Source organism: Lissotriton vulgaris, chromosome 3_1, assembly GCF_964263255.1.
Source record: "Lissotriton vulgaris chromosome 3_1, aLisVul1.2, whole genome shotgun sequence".
Lineage (NCBI taxonomy): Eukaryota > Metazoa > Chordata > Amphibia > Caudata > Salamandridae > Lissotriton > Lissotriton vulgaris.
The window spans coordinates 921,624,652-921,643,021 of record NC_141689.1 but is presented as its reverse complement, the minus strand read 5'-3'; the positions used below and the strand labels follow the sequence as shown (position 1 = coordinate 921,643,021).

Genomic DNA, 18,370 nt, shown 5'->3' with positions numbered 1-18,370 from the left:
CAGTAACATGAAGCATGTGTACTTGTAACATGTTCTTTCATCTGCTAGGTAGTAAATCAATAGAAGGTTAAAGAAAGAAATATGGGGTCACTTCTTACAAGCCCTGTTGAATCTCAAAATGGAATAGTTAATAGATTAAATCATCACCACAATGACTGTGTTCACCTTCTGAATACATTGGACTGAAAGGATGTACTTCATTTTAGCCTTGATGATGCTACATGAACAATACTTTGTCAAGTGTAACTATAAAATGATCTTATTTAAGGTTTAGTCTTGTACAACAAAATATCTTAAAAAGATGATATCAGACAACAGTCACAAAGACTAATTAAGGAAGTTTGTAATTGTTGGAGACTCCACAAGGAAAAACCTCTGTGTACCTAATTTCCTTTTGGTGTCAAAATGAAAACACTTGTTTTTCTGATCACAGCAGTATGATTGTAGCCTTCAAATTATTTATTAATACTGAACATATTCCCCATGAGCAATGTAGTTCTTAGACAATTGACATAGTTTTATGGATGGAAAATTGTAAAGACTACAATGTAGACAATGGTAAGGAATATATCAGGGATAGAGGCAACTCTAGAGGCCAGAGAAGAAGCTTGGGAGTACATCACAAATGATTCAACTGTAGCCCATATGAGTCAGAACCTACTCCTAATCTCAACCTCCCTTGTATATATATATATATTTACAGGCCTCCTTTTCTACTTCACCAATATTATGTTGCAATTGAAATGTAATGGACTCAAGCGAATTTGGGCTCTTGCTAAGAAATATCCTATTTAACAACAGTTGATGGACAGTCTGGCTTGGCAGTTCGGGCTGGACTGTTCCCATGAGGCACAGGGTCAAGACTGATTTGCATATGGCCATGTCTGAATTAGGGTGGTGTGGTGAGCAAAAAACAATGGATTTAGGCCCAGATCTCTGGACTGGGGTGAATGTATGACATTGTTCTGCATTTTGTCCGTCAACGGTTGTTTTTGCATTTGTCACCCCGAGTGGGATGGGTATGCTCAGACGTGAGTCCCGTGCTCTCCTCGCCACTGGAGTCAAGCTATCCTGGCTGAAGACGGCTGATAGCCAGAAACCGGTCATAGGATACATGATTCCGGTTCAGGGAAGACATGGCTTGGCAGTTCGGGCTGGACTGTTCCCATGAGGCACAGGGTCAAGGCTGATTTGCATATGGCCATGTCTGAACTGGGGTGGTGTGGTGAGCAAACAACGATGGATTTAGGCCCAGATCTCTGTACTGGGGTGAATGTATGACATTGTTCTTTATTCTGTCCATCAACTGTTGTTTTTGCATTTGTCACCCCGAGTGGGATGGGTATGCTCAGACGTGAGTCCCGTGCTCTCCACGCCACTGGAGTCAAGCTATCCTGGATGAAGACGGCTGATAGCCAGAAACCGGTCCTAGGATGCTTGATTCCGGTCCAGGGAAGACATGGCTTGGCAGTTCGGGCTGGACTGTTCCCATGAGGCACAGGGTCAAGGCTGATTTGCATATTGCCATGTCTGAAGTGGGGTGGTGTGGTGAGCAAAAAACGATGGATTTAGGCCCAGATTTCTGTACTGGGGTGAATTTATAACATTGTTCTGCATTCTGTCCATCAACTGTTGTTTTTGCATTGAATTTAATGGCATGAATCCCGATTGATCCACTTTTAATAGTTAGTCAGTTAACAGGTATTTCGAGGTACAGTCATATGCTAACACTTTAGGTAGGATTTTGGATTTTGGTCTCCAGATTGAGAAGCAAAATAGGTCTATATGAGTAGCATTCTTTTGATAGTTTGTCCTTTTTGTGAATGATATGTAGAAAGGTCAGGGTGTGACCCTCCCCATCACTGATTTCCACAGGCATTTGCGGCACCCAATGCTTTAGGATGTTCTAACTTTGGGCCTGTTTCACAATGGACCTCAGCACGCGAATGCAGAGGTGGTTTGTGAAACAGGTCCTAAATTCTTGGCCTTTGAGATCTGATGTGATCCTTTCTGTTGTTCCCCAACAGTCCTATTGTCCTCTTGGCCCTTAATCGGCTCTGTCTGGTCTTTGTCACTTGCCCCTCTACGGGATTGGTTGCTTTCTGAATTTTGTGATGGTTGATGGGTTCTGCTGCTGGACACTGTGTGGAATTTATTCCCCAAAGTATTTCTGAACTCCCTGGTATCACATGCAATTTTGGACTTGTGTCTTCTTATTCTTTCCATTCTCCTTAATCAAGTTCTGTGAGTGGCTTTGTTCTGTCCTTTGTGACTCTCTCCCTCCTGAAAAAAGTATTTTTGTAACTTGCTTTATTGTGCCATATTGCCTTCTGTAGCTCTCACCATTCTGTGCGAGTGAACTGGTTTATGTTGTTGTGCTGCCTTTGTTTTCTAGTACCAGTAACTGTTTTGTTCTAAAGTTGGGGGAGGTGATTACCACCTTCTCTTACCACTCTGTTATTTATGTAGCATGACTTTTATGGGTGATTCTGGTGTCGTTCACTACACTCTGCTCCTTTTCTTTTTTTTAAGTGATGGGCTCGAGGCCTAATTACTTCCGCCCCACCTCGCCTCCTATTACCTGGTGCCAGTGGTAGTAGTAAAACTCTTTATTCAGTTAGATAAATAGCTATAAAGGGTATAAAAACAAGATAAAACAATAAAAACTGATAAGGACATGATGACATAAGTTAAAGTGCACAGTGCATAAAGTCCAGAAAACGGATCAAACTGTAAATATATACAGACATATACAGTATGTACAAACTTTATGAGACAGATACATTATGACCAAGCACCTTGAATCTTGAGTACACCGCTTAAAAAATGGCTCATACTAACACATATCGAACATCTCCCAATATGGCAAGAAAGGGCATAGCAGGGCTCACTTGAACAAGCTAGGTCTCTGTCAAAATCGGAACCAAATACTTTTTCCTTGGCCGAGTATAAATACTACAAAATATGATAAGGTGAAGCATGGGTTGTCCTGAAATACTATTGCACTCACAGAGATTTAAATGGCCTTCTGTGGCCCAACCTTTAGGGAAGCTTACCAATGGGAACAAAATTTTCAACCAAAACCTGGACAAAAGCTGATGTTGATAAATATTGTTCACCCAGGTCAAGTATGGTTCCAAAGAGGTAGTGTGGCTCACTGGTTAGAGGCGGCAGACCCGAGAGCAGAGGACGGCCCGGGACCAGAGTTCGATTCCCGGCGCGGCAGGTTTCTGGACCAGGGCCAGCGGACTTGATAATTCTCTCGCCTCGGTGCCCACTCTGATCAGCGATCACACTCGGCAACTCTGGGCATTAGCTTGCCTCATCCTCACTAACGGCCCCACCAGACCGCCGGGGATGCCTGGTCTCACCCTGGAGATACCCATTAAGGGACCATCTCTCAGGGAAGCCAGGAAGGGTTTCGCAGCGGTCGAAGCGCCTTGGGACCCTCCGGGTAAGTAGTGCGCTATATAAATGCCTATACATTTACATAGAGCTTACTGTGGTATTCAAACAATGAGCCCAGATGGATGATTTACAATGCTCAATATTTTCTCTGGTGGCCGATAGATGCATTAGGAAATTATGTTTAAACCCATTAATAGTCATCTTTATTGATGTCCACAGGATGTGTGAAAAGTCTGGGATGTCCAAAGCTGAAAATGCATACCTAATATAGCTTAGCCATGTTATAACTGTATGATTATCTGTGGAAATGCAGTCCTGGATAATCAATCTATTAATATGGGTTCACTTTCAAGCCAGATTGAGATCCAACCTAATAAAGGCCAGAGATTACTAAGGCCTGAGATGTAACTGATACCCACTTCCTCATGCACGGCGAATGTAGGAGATCTAGGCAGAACACCCCGCAGCTGCCTTTGAAACTTGTTTTCCTCCAACTGTATTAAGCAATAATCCTGATACCCCCAAAGGTCACAGCCAGAACAAATCGGGAAGAGCATGTGAATCAGTGCTTTAACTGGTTTCCTGCCTACCCTAGAACTAAAGTCCATGTCCGCACATTCTTCCAAGAGATAGCTTCCTTAACTGAAAGGAAGGACCCAAGGAGGATTTATCACCAAAAAGGATGCCCTATTAGTTAAAAAAAAACACCTGGGCAATTATGGCTTTGTGACAAAAATGACTCCTTAACTCGTAAATGATTTTGAGGTGTTTACGTACAAATCCAGACCCTCCACAAAGTTCAAATAAGAATCTAAAAGACAGTGGAGACTTAGTGCTGCTGTTGACATAATTGCAGCATCCTACGCATATAGGAGAACTGATAGTGCTTACGATCCCACCCTGGGAGGGTCTCCTTTGGCCTCCAGCCCATTATTATAGATAGTAAACAGGAATAGGGCCAAAATACATCCCTGTCTCACACCTCTGGTGGTAGGTAAGCTCTTTGTACAGGTGCCCTCCTTTGTAAATCTAGCAGATGCGGACATATCCCTATGAAGGTCCGCCCTAAGGGATACAAATGCTGACTCAACCCCCAGGGACAATAATATTAACCACAGCTTTGATTGGTTCTCCGATCAAACCCAGAAAGAGGGTCCCCTTTTTGTCCACAGTGTATTTTTGGATCAAAAGATGCAAATGCAGGCATTGGCCTAAACTGGCAGTTATAGAAGATGTCCTTTTCGTAGGCCGAATCCATCAACCTTTTTAAAACAACCTGACCCAAAACCTTCACTGTGGTGTCAATAAGTGAGATTGGTCTATAACATTTTGGGTTCCACCAGTCACCTTTCTTAAATACTGGAACTATGATGGATTGGGACAAAGAGGACAGAGGACCAGAAACAACCACCATGTTCACAGTATTTGTCAGCAAGGGTGCCCATATGGCTTTATCTCCTTTAGAAAGATCATCTAGAATGTCGCCTGGGCCAGGGACATTATGTCAATAGAAACGACTGATGGCATCAGAAAATTCTGGGATGGTACACGAAAGACAGGGAATATTAGCCCCCTGTAAGCCAGGGTTATGTGTTAACAGACCCTTGCTATCATCTACTCAAACCAGTGAACTTCTGATATAACCAGAGCTAACTAGATAAGGAATCCAAAGTCAGACAGAAATGATTTAAAATATTCCAAAATGGTACTAAATTGCTAATGTCACTGGCAGACGCCAACTCATCCCAGATTTAATCCGTGAGGGACTGCTTTCTCTCTTTAAGGACCCTCTTGTATAGAGATTTTAAGCGTGTACCTCTACCCTAATTCTTGGCTGAGATTTATGTGCTGTCCTTAACGCTCCTAAGGCTTTGGAACAATCTTGATTAAACCACAGTGGGTTATTGTCAGTAGGACATCCTGAGTTTGGCGCAGTGAGAGCAAGCTTGACCCCTGCACAAATTGCCCAAAAAGCTATAAGGATGTATTTCAGGCATGAATCAGGGTTAAGACAATTCCCCACCTCAGTGCTAAATTGCTCAAAAGAGACTAAAAAAATCATGATATGCAATTTTAGCCAACCTAATCTGCCTCCCCTTATCTGAAACAGTCAGGGATTCAGACACACTGAGTAATGAGGAAGAGAACTGGCTCTGATATGAGAGAACTAACCCAAGTGCCTTATGATCACTCCAACTAGCCCATTTAACACAATAGTCCACCATAGCAGAGACAAGCGACTTAGAAATTAAATGGTGCCAGTAATGTCTGTAATTAATGTAGGGGAACCTGCCTTGTTGACGTATAGCTCCTTGATCAGTGCTCCCTTTTCTGGCATTCTGTGAGCCTTAAGGCTGCTTTACTCTGTCTTGTTTTTGATTCACTGTCTGTGTTCCATCACAGCCCCCACTCACTGGATCCCTCCTGATCAGACTCACCCCTCGGTCTGCTATTGTTTCACTCCATTGTGCCACTGTCTGGTCGGTGTCTATAGGCCCCTCCTCCTAATTCACTGAGTGTCGACAGTTGCTCTTCTCTTGACATGACCTCCTCTCTCTGCCTCTCACCAGCAAGTACATCTATTTCTTCAAAAAGTATGTTATTCCAATAATCATTCGCAGAACATTTGCACTTTTAACATAAATGCTGAACAATAATATCCTGGCCTCCACATAAACTTGATCAAGGCGGACAATTTCTGCCAATCGACAATGTTCCCAATTTGATCAGCTTACCAAAACTAATATTTTATATAAACCCCTGTTTTATGTAAAGAACACTCAGAAGAATCCTGAATGTCATTTTAACTAGCCAATGTACATTCTCACTTGAAAGAGGACTGATAAGGAATACTTGCCAAGAGTGGAATGTTTTATCTGTCTCCAGTTAGCAGGACCCAATGAGACCTTTTACATTACGGATCCGGGAACTGCCGCTGCCCCTAATGTAAGACATATTTCATATGGTTTACAAGAAAAAACAAATCTGTCTTCAGCTGCTTAATTGAAGGTTCTGGAGTGAGAATATTTTGACCTAATCCTTTTAGTCAATAGTGAATAGTACCTTTGCATTTAAATGGTTGCATGCAAATCAATTTGCTTTCAAATCTCTTTAATGGAAATGCAATGTGAAGGGAATAGGGAACTAGTAGTTGACTACTAATTACATGATAATAAAAGGTTTGCTTTTTTCGCATGCCTTGAAAAGTGGGAAATAAATTGGGTAAGCTAACATTTTATATGCCTTTCAACAGTCACTACATCATATGTGTATGAAGGTACAACTTTTTTCATGTTCTTCCCAGATTAATTTACATTGATGGGACTGGTTTTTAAAGCACTTTTTATCTCAGGGCACTGAGAGACTCCTAAACCAACTCCCTGCGTATGTGCTCTAGCCTCTAATCATGGTGAATAATTAACTACCCTTGGGGGCATATTATCAAGAAAGGCGTTAAGATTATCGACGCTTTAGAGGCAGGAAATGCAGCTAAGGCGGCGATAATGGGCTTGATAATATGCCGTAGAGAATTATCATAGAAGTCCATGTCCACACCAGAACATGGGCTTCTATTGGAATTCAGAAGGGCATATTATCAAGCCCATTATCGCCGCCTTAGCGTCAGTTTCCTGCCGCTAAAGCGGCGATAATTTTAACGCCGTTCCTTGATAATATGCCCCTTAGTTCGCAGATGTTACCTGTAGGTACGACCCTGGTAACATCTGCAGAAATGTATCGCTGACGTAAATTTCAGATATCATTTGTGGCTTTCACCATCTATTTACACCCTAGAGGCAGCCGCCTCAGCTGCTAGATGCTGTCTCATTCACATGTTAAGGTAATGCTTTTACATGATTAAAAGCCTGCATTACTTATAAGTACTTCCTTGTAGCCCACAAGCCCTGGGTGCAAAATGCAAATAATGTCATATATTAGGATTGGCATCTCAACACAGCAACAGCATTTACAGTGGTATTTTACCATATTGGTGTGATATTCTTACAGCATTCGATAGAAGAACTACACAGGAACCAGTGGTTAGATTTGAAGAAGATGTAATCCAGAACAGGAAACCGTGACCCAGCAAGACCGGCCAGCTCACAGGCATCCAGAAAATGCCTCCGTGATGCTTAGATGTTCTGGAACCCATGCTGTATTCTTACCAGAATTAACAGTTCATATCAAATACAAGCATAGTGTAAAATAAATGCAGCCTACAATTAAACACCATTCTACAACAGGCCTTTAAAATAAAACACAACAGTTCGGCGTACCCTAAAAGTCTAACATGTGTTTAATGCAAAAATATAAAGTATGCAAGCTAAATAGTGATCGGCAATTGTCATTTCAATTGACCAGAGCTTCCGTCCAAAATTCAGTTGGAGCATAAAGTGCTAAAATCAATACATTTTAAGCACACTTTTACTAAGGTTTTTTCTCAATACATTCCCATGGAAATGTGAACTTGTCATAACATACTTTTTGAAGAAATAGATGTACTTGCTGGCTGGTGAGAGGCAGAGGGTGAAACTCTTACTTGAAAGAAAGTAACTAATAAACAAATGGAAGAATCTTCTCATGATAAATAATGCGAAAAGTCCTTGAAGACTAGATACAGACTCCATTACTTTTTACAATTTAGCTTTATGCTGCCAGTCCTCGAAATGTTGCTACACTTACTACTAAGTAAAGAAAATGTGCAATTGTACAACACAGAATAAAAGGGCTTCTGGGGCACAGTTATTCATGAAACCTAGCAGCCATATTGTTGATGGGAGCTTCAGATTAGTATAAAAATTATTTTCAATTCATTCATGAAACGGGTCAGTATATGTTAAGGCACACTTAAGCAGTGGCGTGTTAATGAAAAAAAGCACTGGACTTAAGGCACAGAAATAAATGATTCTTCTTTCTCAAGGTGCATGGAGCCTTCCCCATTGGAAAAGCCTACTAAACAATAAAAGTCATATTTGATGTTGGAAACATCAAGAAAATCATACCCATAAACACTCAATAAATAAGTTCCAAAGATGATTTGCAGAAAAGTTGTATATCTCTGCCTAAAGTCTGGACAAGCCCTATACTAGTGCTGTCTTGTCTCCAGTGGCGTAAAAAAACTTGAGGGGGCCCCCCTGCAAGATCCGTGAAGGGGCCCCCTCCTATAGTGACGGCTGGTCAAAATGAGTTTTGCAGCGAGTGACCCCAAACAACCTAAGGGGGGTCGGGAGTTGGTCCCCGAGATTTTAAAAAAAAAAGAGTGGGCAAATGGTGCATTTTCAAGCAAACTTGAGAAAGCAAGAAGATTCATAAAGTAATTCTAGAAGTGAAGTTATTACATTAATAAAGAGATATCATATAATAACATAGGTAGCTGCTTATGCAGTATAACCACAGAGCTTCATAACAGACTTCGAGATAAATGCTGAGAACCTCACAGATTTTTTAAATTTAACAAACAACCAACTAAACAGGTCACAAACTAGGAGCATTCAAGAAGAAATTTTTGGATTAACGTATTGCCTGGTGATTATGGTGATATGATATTCTACCTAGCAAATCCCATGCCATGGGGGTGGTAGAATAAGAGAAGATATGCATATTGTGAACTCATTTAGTTCACCATTCAAATGACCACAGCAGGAGTCACACATCCAGACAAGAAATATAAAAGTGTAGAAAACTGATGCAATGACTTGAACATGTAAGCATTGAAACAATTGTTGTGGGCTTTTAGAGTCGGGGTATTGTAATGATTGTGACAGCAGGATATACATAAATTAACGTACCATCGGTCTTTACCTTTACTTCACTTTCAAATATATAATGCCTTAGCAGTCGCCTTAGCCTACACTACAACTACAGTGCACAGACTACACACAGCATTATAAAACAGAATTGCATTAGAGAAGGGCTATGGAGAGATAAGGGGCAATGTTTGAGTGTCAGTGTGGTAGTGGGGGGGAATCTGTGGACAACATTTTTTTGTGCCAACAAACAACATTGCCCCAAGCACCATCAGTGCTAAAGAAGGCACTGTCCCTGATTTTGTCTCGTCACTCGTGCCCAATGCCCAGTTGATTCATACCAGAAAAATCTAAAATCCCTTCATAAAGCGCCAAGCTGGCTTGAAATTTTACAGTAACTTTACAGGCAGAAAAATGTGCATATAACATTTTCCATTGACCTAATGTTACAAATGGATTCCATAACTTCCGCTTATATTGCTTCACATGTGGATTTGTGAAAGCAGCAGTTAAAATCAACAAGCATTTGCAATACGATAAGTCTCGCATTTGCGAGAGTTAGAGCTATTGACGTTGTAAATTACAATGTCTTTACCTGTCTGTTTTGGCAGGGCGCGTGATGGGTGCATGTAAAGTTGTGACTAAGTAAGTTACCTATAAAATAGTTGAGTTATAAACAACCAGTTAGGGTGAAGCAGACAGTGGTAAAGGTCAAACATGACTGTGTCAGCAAGAATAGTTAACCATGTGTTAGATGTTAATGGTAGGCTGATAGATGATGGGCTTGGTTGGGGGAGATAATAATACATGCGACTGCAGCGTAAGAGCCTTATTTGTGTTAATATACTTAGTGAAAAACCAAAAAATAAAGTGGATGCTGGATGGGAAGGGTGACTGGGATTCAGAGTGGGCAAAAAAGCAGATGTGTGGATGCAGGATCAAAGAAAAAACGTTTTAAGAATATTCAAGGAAGACTGGTTTTTAGATTAAACAAAAGGCATGCATGTAGTCAAAAGTTGAAGGTGGCTGGAGAAGAAAGTAGATAGAATTGAAAGATGAAAGCATGTAGGATGATTGGCATGGAGAACCACGTACGATGGTCGAGAACTGACATGGTTGTTAATGTATTCTTAACAAAGGGAGCATAATAAAAATGCCCACAATGTGCCTTGCCTTTAAAATGTGCGTTTCCAGTTTGGGTCATTGCGGATGAGACTGCACAGTAGAGGTTTGCGTCAGCTTCACCTCATCTATTTATTTAACAAAGCTATATGAAACAGTGTAGTGCTGTTGCCTGCCATGTACACAGGTCTTTTCTAGTGTCCTGGTCCTGGCTTTGCCACATGTAGTGGTTGGTTTCATAGCTGTAAAGAAAGCAGACAGCATGAAGCTTTGGATGCAAACCTCACATTCGCTGCTCATGGAGCACCATGGAGGAGTCCACTCTCATAGACCATTGTGTGACATGTAGCTCTTTATACCAAATGCTATTGGAACGCAACATTTGTTACCTTTGCACACACAGGACACTAATTTTATCACTCTTGGGAGGATGAAGGTCTAAGTCTGTCCTGAAGGAATTCAGACCATAGCCTGTAGGTTTAATGCAGTGTTCTACTGATACTTTAACCCACTAAGTTACCCTACAAGAAAAGCAAGGGACACCTGGAGTTCTGGTGATACCTAATTCAAAATGGAGCCAATGTGTCTGTAGCGTTACACAAGCATGCCCCATGGAAGGAAATCATTAAGTGTTACATGACACCACCTAAAACACAAGCACAAGTATCAGAACTAGAAGAAATGTGCCATTGCAGGGATTTTCAGTTTTAGTATGAAATGGAGCACTGCCTCCCAAATCACTTCAGTCCAGGAGCAATTTTTAACACTGTGAGTGGTTTGGCAGATGGGAGTAGGAGGTTTGCCAGGGCATAGATTGAGGGTGAAAGGTAATGGAAAATGGGACAGGAGGGATACCTGTGAGGCTGTGACTCATGAATTTCCATATCTGAAGTCAAGGCTTTTTTTTCTGAAATGCACAGGTGTGCACACTAAGCATATGTGCCTGGGTGTGAGTTTAGGAAAGGCCCGAGTGTAGCTGCAACATGTATTTAAAAAACTCTGGGCCTTCACAGATTTTTTTAATTCACAAACTCCACAAAACTATAAGAAACTTTTAATTGTGATCCTTCGATGTGCCCTACAGTTCTAAATTTGAGCTCCAAAGCCCCATACAGTGAGGAGGCCCTTTCTGAATCAGGCCCAGAGTACTAATACCGGCTTCAGCCTGCCACCCTTTTTGCACCCAGGATGTGATGTTACGGCCAGAGCTGCCTATTTAGGAACTAGGGAACCATGTGGAATTCTTACTTGAATTGTCTGCATTTCTGGGCATATCAGTCACGTGTCTATAAAAAATAAATGTGACCTTGTGTAATGTAACTGGTGCTCATAAAGCGCTCTATTACTTTGGGTCGAGCTAGCGGTATATAAAAGCTGCAAAAAGAGATTGAAAACAAAGCCTTAACATAATGAATGACAAATAGATACTCATTTAGTGGCATTTTTGTACAAAGCGAAAGCAGAAAATATTGATAAATCACAGCTACCCCATTTAAATAGTGTGATCTTAGGCAAATATTTTATTTTACCAAAACTCAATTTTCTTCGTTATCACGTATGCATGCACTTTTTAATATGTGAGTTCAGAATATCAGTTGTACAAAAGGTGAGGCTAAAAAATCCAAAATATTTTGCAAGCATTACCGTCAGGCAGCTACACATAAACTAACTTGCAACTTAATTTTTGTTTTTCTAAATGATAGTGGCAAATGCACTGTAGTACATTATGAAAGTCTATTAGTTAATACACTGCAGAGGTCTGTGTGTAACCAGAGAGCCACAGAATTACATCTTAGTGCAGCTGAGAATAGTTACATGTGTATTTCTAGTGTCACGAGGTCAGTCTGTGACAGAAAGCACTGAGATTATGTAATTCACTTTTTTAAACTTGCAGTACACACAGTAGAAGATATACTGCTACAAAATGCTTAAAAGGTTAAGATAAAATGGTGTTTCCAAAATATATATTTTAATAATACTGAGACTGTACCAATTCTTTTTTTACATTACTATCCCTTCAACACCATGCCAATTAAAAATACTCACTGCACAACTCACTTGTTAACTCCTTCCACTACCGATCAAAAAGAATGTCTTTGCTATGCCAAACCTTTGATCAATTAAAGCCAGTACACATACTAACTCCCAAGCATCCTTTAAATTTACAGATTAACTAGTAGGCCCCATTTACATTTCTTTCAGGCAGAAGACACACTGTCTGCCCGGCTTTGGGGTTACAGCACAGGAGACGTGCTCAATGGCACTTCAGTTAAAGCACTTAATTTAAACTAGTTGAATAAATCATACCCACTGCTGCTACTCGAGAGGAAATAGAGGTTAACGGGTTAACCTCTATTTGTTCAAGTCATGGCATCAGTGTTGTTCACTTTTATATTTCTTGTCTTGATGTGTGACTCCTGCTGTGGTCTTTTGAATGATATAGAAACACAGTGGTCCTCAAACCAAAGATTCACAATATCTGAATTAATCACAGATTAAATTTCATGTGAAAACAACTAATTTTGAAAAGAAAGAGATGTGCAAGAGAATAAACTTCATATATATCGACTTTTTATTTTCACAAATGTTTTTTTTCTTAAAAATTATCTTTTCTACATTCCTTGGTTGCTGCGATAGTGAGTAAGGGAAATAGAGAACGTGCAAGAAAAAGTAGTGCTAGAATTGAAATAAGTGAGGAAAAAATATTTCCGACAGTGAAGGCTAGAGAGAAAAATTAGAAATATTTTGTTATGATTGATCTTAAAGTATCAATCTAATGTCCTGTCCCAAAACGCTATTTTACATGGTCTATTTCCAATTTAAGATACAATCACAGATTGTATTCATCTGTGGCATGCAATAGTAGTACAAATGGGGGGCAAAAAAGGGGTCCAGGCTCTTGGAATGTTTTCACCGTTTCGACTCGACTTGTGGCATGTAAGGTGTTTTTTGGCCTTGCCTGCGAGTCTTCCTCAGGACGAGAAGGGTAGGGGGCGGGGCTACCCAGGTCCCCAAATCTGTAACAGGTTTTCCCCTTACCTATAATGGTGGTCTTTTGAATGGTCAACTAAATGAGTCCACAATATGCATATCTTCTCTTATTCTACCCCCCCCCCCCATGGCATGGGATTTGCCAGGTAGAATATCATACCACCATCATCACCAGACAGGCCTAACATTTCTTCTTGAATGTTCCTAGTTTGTGACCTGTTTATTTGGTTGTTTGTTAAATTTAAAAAATCTGTAAGGTACTCAGCATTGTATCTCGAAGTCTGTTGTGGAGCGCTGTGGTTATACTGCATAAGCAGCTACCTATGTTATTATATGATATCTCTTTATTTATGTAATAACTACACTTTTACAATTGCTTCATGAACCTTCATGCTTTCTCAAGTTTGCTTGAAAATGCACCATTTGCCCACTCTTTTTAAAAACAAATTGTCAGGGGCGAACCCCCCCACCCCCGGGCCCCCCTTAGGTTCTTTGGGGTCACTCGCTGCAAAACAAATTTTACGGCCACCACTTTCAAACGTCACCAGCCACCACTATAGGAGGGGACCCCTTCACGTATCTTGCAGGGGGGTCCCCTCAAGTTTCGCTACATCACTGGCAGAGCACAGATGTGAATTGACTCTTATTGGAAATCAAAGGTCCTTGGTAATTAGTAGGCATACTAATGTCTTTTTTTCAGGAAGGCTGGGAAATGTTAATTGCAGAATACGGGAAGTAAACAGGTACACGAGCTGGGCACTACAAAAGGCTTTTGAGACCTCTCAGTTTAGCATGTTCATAGTAAATAGGGATCTACTTTGAAGCTTGGTCTGTTGTTGGTGGCCTGTTCCCAGCTAAGCTAGCTCCTTATCCACCAGGCTGTGACCTGGGCCCAGAACTAGCCTAAGTTAGATTTCCAAGGTCAGGTAGAGTAGTTTACTCATTGTAATGGGATGGTCACTCTGAGTTACCTCAGAGCTCTAAAAAGTGGCAATGTGGTCTTACCAATATGAAATGCCCCGCAGAATAGTGCCTGCTTGAGTACATTTACTCTGAATCGGGGGGGGGGGGTGGATATCAGTAAAACTGGATAGTGTCTAGTGTAGAAACCTATCAGGGATATAATTTGTCTCTCCACCAAACATTGTTTGAGTACTATTATCTCTTGGAGCAAGAAATCGTCCTTTTCCCTTTAGGGAGTTTGGGTGTAACCAGGAGGAAGAACTTGAATACCCAATATGGTGGGACTTAGAAAGAATTGGCCTTCCGGAGTACTGGAGTGTGAGGAGTCAAGGTTACTTTAGAAAGGTGCTATTTCAATACTCAATGGAGTTCCATGTACCTGTGCCTATAGACTTAAATTGCCGCTTTGCTGTTTTGTATTCATTTTTATATTTTAACTTTAAACATTCATATCACTAATACGAATATGACAATTTTTTTGCTTTAATCCATGATTTTTTTAAAAAAAATTGCTAAATTGTTTTGAACTTTTATTATTTGGGTTTCTTAACTTTCCTGTTATTTGAAGCTGCTTGAAAATGTTAGATGCTGCCCTTAAAGTAGACCTAACGCTTGAGCTGTAAGCTTATACATTTCTACTTTTACCTAAGTAGACACCGGTTAACTAATTTGGTGGGGATTCTCTCCTATTCATAATACAATTTCTCTTAATATTTCCACATAACAACAAACTTAGGTTTATTTCTAATCAATATGTCAAAAGCAGTTTGTTATCTGCACGTTGTATTACAAATCAAATTAATAATAACTTTGTCCTCTGAATTTATAGTGAGATACAACATTCCCTAGATACAGTATGATCCAGAAATTGTTGCAGGGGAGTGTGCCCTACACTGAGTTTTAAAAAGATTGACAATTCTTTGATGGAAAGCAGGTAATTCATTAAGAGTTCTGTAGTTGCTTTTTTGGCACCTTGCAGCAGTGGTGGGAAGTAAGGGGACCCACTTGAACCGGGTTCAAGCAGCTATTACTGGACCTTATTCCCAGGGAAACATGCTGAATTTGTCCTGGTGTCATTGACGGACAGCAAGTCATAATTTAGCAGCACCTGCATGTTGTCAGCATTCTGTTCAGGGAAGCAACCTGTAGGAAGAGAGGGAGGCTTTTTTATTTGTACATCCAACTGGCTCTAAAATAAAGGCCTGATTTAAGGATTTATCAGGCATTCTTTTGTCCAACCATTCTCTTCGCTGTGAGCCAACTGGAGCCTAATACTGAGATGCCAAGAAAACAAAGGCACACAGCTTACCACTTCACAAGTATTTAACACCATGCACGCTACTCGTTTTCCCGCTGTGCGCTGACTTTTGCAAAAACCCGCGGTTCATGACAAGCTCAGCTCGTCATGAGCGTACGACAGGCGTAACTCATGATGAGCTGAGCTTGTCATGAGCGTCGAAGGTGTTAAGAGAAACTATGACTTGGAGACATGATTTTGACTTTGCTCAACCCCTTATGTACGAGATGTGCATGCAGTGTATGAATGAAAAATGTATCTGTGAGTAATTACACAAATAATAATTTAAAAGGCATCAAGTTGTTTGATTACTTATTTTATAGTGCTACTAATTCCACTGTAGGGTGTCAGAGAGCTTTACATCATACACAGAGATAATAAATCGTACAAATGTGTAAATGAATGTCCCAAAAAAGTAACATAACACAATGAGAGTTATATGGTGTAGAAATCACATATCTTCCATACATATAAACATTATATATTAAGAGTAAATGGTCGGGAGAAATACAATATCAGGATATGACGCTTAGCACAGTGATTGAGGTTGTCTGTACTAAAAGGACTGCATTACTTCCCAAATTAACATTTCTTTACAATCTTACAGTAGCAATGGATTGAGACGGAAACCAGTAGATATCTATACCCATGACTTACAGCTCCTTTAATGTCTGTAAATGGATCATTGTGCTAGGTTAGAAGAATTGCAATTTTTGAACTGGAACTAAGAAACTGATCTGTGTCCAAAACATTAGCCCACTTGTCTATCTACATGAATATCACATTTTTGATTTACATGTTACACAATGTGCTTTGCAGCAAGCACATTAAACCTCTATGCTACTTTATGAATCAAAACTGTGACTGGAAAAAAACGGAACTCTTCAAGAACTTTGGTAACCATTAGAGTTCTCTTACCGCTATTTCAGTCTCCTCAAAATTGCTGGGCACACAAAGATCGCAGCAGCAGGTGTCTTAACCCTGTAGGATATTTTAAAATGCAGTCTATCTGATCAATTAAGTAAGCTATAATAGATTTACTGTCAAATACACTCTCATTGTCAATTTATTTGTAGCAGTTTAAAAAAAAAAATGTATAAGTTGATGGTCTGACTCTGCTTTTCAAGTTCCGCCCCTCGTGACTCCACCCCCTTTCTTCTGCCACACCGTAACCCTCAATTTATGGGCTCCTGGAGTAAATGTTTTTTTAATTCCAGACTGCTGTGCAGGTATGCCCTGCACATATATGCTTTTATAATAGTAAATATATTGAAATAACGCTTTAGGTCATTTTGTAACATTTCTCTCTGTGCCCGGTGTTCTACTTTCACCCGGGTACAGTGACAAAACAGTGAGGACTTGCAATCTGTTCTTCATTTGCAAGTTTGTTAAGTACTAAGTTTAAAGGTGCGAAGATTTGTTTACACATAATTTTGATTTGTACTTTTTAAAACTATCACTGTCAATGTCTTTCCATTCTACTCAAGTGTTTTATAATACATGGGGTTCTGTAATCCCTGTATAGGTGACCTGTTACACACCAAGACACAGATATAAAAAAAAGATAATGCCTTATACCAGACCTAGCAGCTGAGATGAAAGTCAGGTCAGGTCATGGAGCATAATTAAAGCAGCTATTTAAACTAACAAGCACCGTTTTGATGGATTACAATGACAAGCAATGAGAATATGTTTATTATTGAACTCCTTAGATCAAGAAAAGCTAGAATCTTTCTGCATGTTACTACACTTTCCAACCTACCGCAGCTTTTCTTTCTTTTAAACTAACTTGAATTGAACCGTTTCTAATATCTGTTAGCTACAAATATCTAACAGGTTTTAGATGTTTTTCATTTTGCAATTGAGGCTTCACTTTTATTATTCATGTTTGCAAACATACTCACTCTTTCATATGACTTTCATATGAAGGAGTTGCACACCAAGGTTGTAAGTGTTTGTCGGAAAGGTGATGATGTGACCAATATTATATGGGATAAAGTACCCCCTGGCATACATGATAAGGATATTGCAAGTCACCTCAGAGTTCCATAACCATATAAAGGAACCTGGTCTTCTGCCTTGTTTCTCTACTTGGTTATGGAACTCCTCATTTGCAGTATCCTTATCATTTACGGCAAAGGGGACTTTATTCCTATTATAATTCAGATTTGTGTAAATAATAAACCAGAGCCTTTTTACATCATATACCTTTTGTTAAATTAATTTGAGCACACCTTCATAAATGTAAATATTAACCGTTCTTTCTGCTTTCTTCTATCTTCCTCGCAGGGGAGAATATGGCCTTCATGAGTATACAGAAGTGAAAACTGTCACAATCAAAGTACCAACGAAGAATTCCTAAACATACCGCACTTTCGAACCAACGCGAACTCATATGAACGCAGCAGATCTTTAAAGAATCCATTCATTTACAAAACTCAAGAGTTGTTAGACATTGGCATGAAGTCTTACATGTGCCTATAATAAAGTAGAGTTTTGAAAACGTATGCTTTTGTGTTTGCATTTGTTTTATACATGTGTGGTTTGTTTATTTTGTAGATACTTCCTAAAATTTGAATTTGTTCCTCACCCCTCTAGCTTCCTGTTAGTTGCTCCATAAATACTAACATAGGATGCAGCGGAAAGTAGGCTTTGCCAAATTTTACCATCAGGAACCAATTTCAACCCGCACCAGTCCCTTCCGCTGCGTCATTTAAAATATGTTACCAATTTTCATAATCTCCATGTGGTCCTCACTCTCCGATGGACCTTTAAGAGTAGAAAGGGATTGTCAAAGAATAGATGGAATACTAACCATATAAGAACCTCAATAAAGAAAATAATC

At 40.0% G+C, this 18,370-nt stretch overlaps 1 protein-coding gene across 1 annotated transcript in view; it reads left to right on the top strand.

The window, feature by feature from the left end:
* Positions 1-18,032, top strand: part of ALDH1A1 (aldehyde dehydrogenase 1 family member A1) — a 271,085-nt gene extending 253,053 nt beyond the window's left edge. The window contains exon 13 of the mRNA XM_086961266.1: positions 17,815-18,032. Within this exon, the coding sequence (XP_086817392.1) occupies positions 17,815-17,887 (73 nt within the window). The 3' untranslated portion in view covers positions 17,888-18,032. The remainder of the gene's footprint in view (positions 1-17,814) is intronic.
* The last annotated feature ends 338 nt before the right edge of the window (positions 18,033-18,370 follow it).